Source organism: Ischnura elegans, chromosome 5 (assembly GCF_921293095.1).
Source record: "Ischnura elegans chromosome 5, ioIscEleg1.1, whole genome shotgun sequence".
Taxonomy (NCBI): Eukaryota; Metazoa; Arthropoda; class Insecta; order Odonata; family Coenagrionidae; genus Ischnura; species Ischnura elegans.
Window position 1 is genome coordinate 73,479,769 of NC_060250.1, and position 6,185 is coordinate 73,485,953.

General features: G+C 39.0%; 1 protein-coding gene across 1 annotated transcript; it reads right to left on the reverse strand.

The window, feature by feature from the left end:
- Positions 1–4,817: 4,817 nt before the first annotated feature.
- Positions 4,818–5,579, reverse strand: LOC124159718. Its single transcript, XM_046535629.1, has one exon. It carries the CDS (start codon positions 5,577–5,579, stop codon positions 4,818–4,820), a length of 762 nt encoding a protein of 253 aa, XP_046391585.1.
- Between the last annotated feature and the right edge of the window lie 606 nt (positions 5,580–6,185).

Here is a 6,185-nt window from a genome sequence, read left to right on the forward strand (position 1 = left end):
CTTAAGGAAGAGTGAACGTATATGATTAAATCCTCATATCCTCAAGTTCACACTTTTTAAGGTATTTTAGTCTACTACTGCTTCAAAGGTTTTCACGTTACTGACGTTATTTAACCTCGAACACTGCATTCGTTTTCGAATAACTCAAAAATAAGTTGGTTATTAGCCTATATCTTATTTTTACCATTATCTTTAAAGTATGGCAAATATTTTCTCCGTCTCGTGATAGAAATGGCATGTATATTCTTGAATTCTTGCTGCATTCTTTGCTTCCTCCAATACTTGGTAAAAAAAAAACAGGCAAAGAGGCTATATAAAAATGCAATTTTCAAAATAAAAGGCGAGGAATTATGCCATGGAAAGACTGTTTTTATGGCTGCCTCAGTAGTTGAGATATAAAAAATAAATTTTCATAAAAAGCAACGTTTTCATCGCAATAGATTTTGATCCTTCATCATCTTTTGTTTGTCAATTTTTGTTCGTTCAATTTTTCAATACGCTTTAATGCAAACATTTTTATTGTATGGCTGTCCATTATTCTCGCTCCTATAAATTATTGCAGCGTAGCCATAGGACTTTGGTGGCCATTTTTTTATCTATTCCCCTAATTTAATTTTAAATTGTGAACAAAATTCGAGATACGAAAATCATAATTAAAGTGTCACAATGCTGCATCATCATTTAGTTCTGAGTTATTTTAAAAATGCCAGCTTGATATCTCATAGGAAAGTGGGTTAAAATTGAATTGCAAGATTTGACTTGGAAAAGATGACAATCAACAAAGCCAGTTTATAAATACGTTATTATAAAAAAGGGGACCATATCCTGAAATTTTCTGTAAAATGATGCATACCTCGTTTCTTGGAGAAACCTCCTAAACGGAGATGGCGGTGCAGCGAGTCTAGCGAGCGCCCAAGCCAAACGGCTTATCCCCTTTAGAAGAAAGTGAACATGGGGGTGGCGAGATCACACACCACCCTTAAACTTGCGTCCCCGAGTTCGTAAGAGGAAAGTCGCTGGGATATTGGAAAATGAGCTTAGCTACCCTTTCCCTCAGTTTCACGAAAGAAGTCCAAAAATCCAATTAAATAGAAATGAAAACTCCAAAGCCAGTTATTCGGGTGGCGGAGTGACCATTTCCCTGGAGTAGCATTACGATAGCCGAAAGCATGCAAAACGATTAAGAACCTGAAAGTACGCTCTCATTCTGCCGAATATTTTCGCCAATTCTAACGCTGAGACCTGAATTTTTAAGGTATCACATCAGAATTGGAAATTGGTAGAGAAAATCAAGAAGAATAATAATCTTCAACAAACCTGGAGCAGTTAAGTTCACGCGTAAAATGGAAAAAAATGTTTAACATAGATTTAATAAGAGTCACGTTAACTTGATTCATTTATTTTCATCCCCTTCGAACAGAGCATATTGATGGTGAATCCCATTGCTGTTAGAGAATTACATAAAATAAAACAGACACAGCTAGTACATATAAACGAGTCAATCAACTATTGCGTATTTCAAGCGGGTGAGTAAAAGAGATTGACACATGTTTACGTCACGTGTGTTTGACTCTTCTGCCAATATGTAGTTCGAATACCCAAAAATTACCTAAAAAGTCGTTTAAGTTATGTAGAAATAATATATTTTCGTCCAAATACATTATATAAATTAAATTTCCGTAGCTACAATAATTACACTGCAAAATGCAAGTATCAAATGCATCAATCGAATGCATATAATTGCATCAATCGTAGCCATAACTGCATTAACAAAATTCCTTTGCTTTAACTTCAATCTGAATTGCGCATTGACTGTCAGTAATGCCTGAAAGTATATTTAACCATAAACGGCCCGTTTAAATTAGGTAAGATATGCAATACGCACTCCTCATTACTGAATGATGTGGTGCCAAAGACTACTCACCTTCCCCACTACAGTTCAATTTCACCACAGAATTAATCATGTAGTTATATCACATCCTCCTTGGCATCCCATTCATCTATACCCACACTCCCAGAAGATTTTTACAGATAGTACCCATTTCTTAGTGCAGTCGAAGAAGAAGCCATTCAGACTTGTAAACGTATAGTAAACTATTATTTTCATTCCTCGTAGGCACCAATCCATGACCATATTTTTTAATATATCCTCGACTGCTGCCACATCAATTTCATCAATGCGATACACAATTTCTAATAGCAGCTTTCAACCGATTGTTCTCCTCCAACCCATAGCTAATTCTCCGAATCTCGAATGAATTCTTTTACTCACATCTTTTATATACCATAGAAATCTCCCCGGCTGCAACCATCTTCCTTCCCTTACCCCTTGGACCCATGAAATAAGATTTCATGTTCAAATAAAAGCAAAACCAATCTTCTCCGCACTAAATGCATCTTTATAACACAAGTATTCATTCTGTCTTCTTCTCATGGCTTCATTTCCAAATGTGTCATTTCTCATGACCTTTTTCTCTATCATCCTCATAATTCTCTACAGTATGGCCCAGATATCGTAAGTGCCTCCTTTTGTAATGTTCTGAATATTTAATTTATATTCCAGTTTATTGTTATTACTTATTGTTATTGTTGAAGTTTTGGGATATTTTTTTCCAAAATTGCATGAAATTTTTAGTATGGTTTTTCAAAAATATAGGTTTCAATCGCAAAGCTCGGAATTAAATTATTATTTTTATTAAATTAATACTTGGAAGGTATTAGTTCGGCTGGACGTAAAAAAGAGATGAAAAATCGAGGTTGTTCCGGCCAAGGATGTTCCGCTGATAACCGCAACGACTATATGTTAAAGTAGACAACAACCTTAAAACATATATTCAAAGCATCGTATTTCATCTTCTAACTATGATACTATGATACAGTCACAAAGCAGATATATCGGCAGGGCAAAAGGCCCTATTGGTAGGTTTTCACTACGATCAACTGTTAAACGATCTCATGAGTTCGAAAAAATACATTTAATGCTCCTCACCAGCAATCTTACATTTCCCCAGGGAATTCAATTGCAGACAACTCAGAATGCCTTGAGATATAAACAACACCGTGCTCTTGGCACACTCGTACATTCATCCATCCTCATTATCTTCGATTACTATCCCCGAAAATTCCACAACCAAATTTTCTAGAGTTGAAATACATGCATTCGGCGTATCTGAAATACTTTCGTCGCTAAGCAGGTATACTACCTCCATCAAATTGTAGCGGTGAAATTGCACTGTTTTTGTTTACACTTGCAATTACATTGCCCAGAGTATTTTTTTTCATTTTAACCAGCAGTGAAAAATCATTACATAAAAACTAGACCATACACTTTCACGATTGAAAAGTCTAACAAAAACATAGTCAACACGATCAAATTTTAAAAATCATCCTATTTGACATTTTACTTAACCCTTACCATGAACACAAAAATTTAATCACATGTAAAGTTCTAACGTCAATTTCATTATAATTTAACTGAATTATGTGGGTTATTTTTATAGAACTTTATAAAAAAGACATGTTTTTAATTTCGGTTCTAAATCCTTGTCATCACGCTTAAAACCTCTCATCCAATGATGACCTAGCACTAACAAACGAGACCCTAACTCTCTTGACGAATGTTCCCATGACAAAATGTTTCCAGAGAAGCACTTCGACCCTCCGAAACTTGAAACGCGCAAGGTACTTTACGCACCCAGTCCTCCTTTTTGGCGAAGGCCTCATCCCTGGGGGTTGTCGCGTTGCTGGAATCGAAAGACCAGAGAAGGAGGCCATTAAAAACTCTGATTCTCGGACCTTGACTAAGCCTGGGGAATCGGTGAGGAATCGATAACTTCCACCGTGATCCATCATGGGTCTCCAGAGAAGGATTTCTTCCTGGAAACACGATTACCAGCCTTACCCTCGGATAAATGCCTTATAAGTGTTTGGGAAAGTTCCTCCACTTAAATGATGAGAAATCATAATGCGGAAATTGGATGAAGATAGAACACAAACTAGCCCCTTCGACATTAGAAAACTTATATAGCATGCGCGACGTCTAAAACGATAAAAAATTATTAAAATAATATCAACAAATCTTTACAATTTTCGTTCAAAAATCAACTATTCCAAGTCAAGAACTAAACTCGAACAATGCGGCTTAGCATTAGCCACAGCATTTAGTAAAATAATATTACTTTAAAAGCACCAAAATATTCCTGCGAAAAGTAGCAAAGACAATATTCTGTATTGACTAAAATCCCTGCAAATATTATTTTTAAACGAGGTTTGCGAAAGACTTTCTAAATAAATATTTGAGTAGTTGATCGCCTACGGTAAACATCATTGTGTGAGAAGATGAAGTCGAGTCTAAAGAGAAAAGAAAGGAAAATTCTTTTACTGTAACTCACAAAATATTTAGTTAGTAAAATTTATTTTATTATTTTTAGTCTCCCAAATATAATACATTGTATAAATTATTTACACCTTATATCAACGTAAGCTCTATTTGATGAAAAATGTCCATTATAATATTATAGCATTTCGCAACAGCAGGGGGGTGCAAAAGGCCGGTGGAATAAGGATTAAAATTATACTGTGTAAGGAAGAGTTCTCAGGTTTCCAGCCGGGTACAAGGGTTTTTCTGCACCGACGTTTCGAAGGCTAAGTCTGCCATCGTCTTCATGGTGAATGGATTAGCCTAGATGTGTCCGTCATATATACCGTCGCATTGGGTTCAGGTGGGCTCAGATCGGTCGACAGTCGGGCCAATGCGTGTCCTCTCCCCCTTCAGATTTTTCAAGTGGAAGCCGGCGTCTCTGTTCATTTTTCTCTTCTCAAGTCTGATTTCCACTGCTTCCTTTACGACACGGTCCCAGTAATTGTTGGCATGGCATATTATTTCTGTCTTGAAATTTTATCCGGTGTCCATTTTCTAAACTATGCTCGGCCACCGCAGAGTTATTAAGGTAGTACAGTCTGATGCATCTCTCGTGTTCCTTCAGCCATTTTTCAATGGTGCGTCCGGTCTCCCCAATGTACACTTGGTCGTATTCACATGGAATGCGATAGACTCCCGATGTCTTCAATCCCAATTTGTCCTTGGTGGTTCCGAGAAGGGCCTCGAGTTTTCCTGGTGGTTTATGGATTGTCTCCACATTATGCCTCCTTAATATTCTGGCAATTTTGTTGGATACGGTAGAGACATATGGTAGACAGGCTCTCGCAGTTGGTTTCACTTTAGGTTTTTCGGCTTCTCCTTTTTTCTTTAAGGAACTTTTTAGGGCCATTTTAATGTCTCCCTCTGTAAATCCATTTAAGCGGAAGGTAGTCCTCAGGTGCTCGATTCCCGACTTCAGGTTTTCGGTGTCAGAGACAGCTTTGGCTCGGTGGATGAGAGTTCTCAAAACTCCATTCTTCTGCGCAGGGTGGTGGTGGCTCCTTCCATTGAGGTACGGGTCCGTGTGCGTGGGTTTTCGATAGACGCTGTGTCCCAGGCTGCCGTCGGCCCTTCGTTCAATTAGGATGTCTAGGAAGGGCAGCCGGTTGTCCTTTTCGGTCCCCACGGTGAACTTGATATTGGGGTGGACGTTGTTCATATTTGCGAGGAATGGCATCAGCGACTCGGGTCCATGTGGCCAGACTATGAATGTGTCATCCACGTATCTAAAAAAGTGATTCGGGCGGAGAGGGGCCAACTTAAGTGCTCGTTCCTCAAAGTCCTCCATGAATAGATTGGCGATGACCGGTGACAGTGGGGTACTCCCACTCCCAAGGTGCACAAGGAAGGCGTTCCCTTACGGCCCATTGTGAGCGCAATAGGATCTCCGACGGATAACCTGGCGACGCCAGAGTGACAATGTCTCTAAAATGTACTCTGTGTTGAGCATGCCCCCCGGGAATAAAACTCGGGAAAGACAGACGAGGCCACGTAGCGGATCCGAATCCTTCCCGCGGATTCCCGTGGAATTAACCCATGGGTACTCCTTCCTTCTGTTCGTAGAATTTCCCCTGATTCAGGAAGTACGTTGAGGAATGGACATGTTGGAAGAGGTCGACGGTCTTCTGGTCGAATCTCGCCTCGAGGAGCTTCAATGTGTCACTGATTGGGACTCTGGTGAAAAGCGAAACGACATCAAGGCTCAGTAGCATCTCCTGTTCTTCAATCTGAATTGTTTTTAGGGTCCGGACGAATTCTGCGGAGT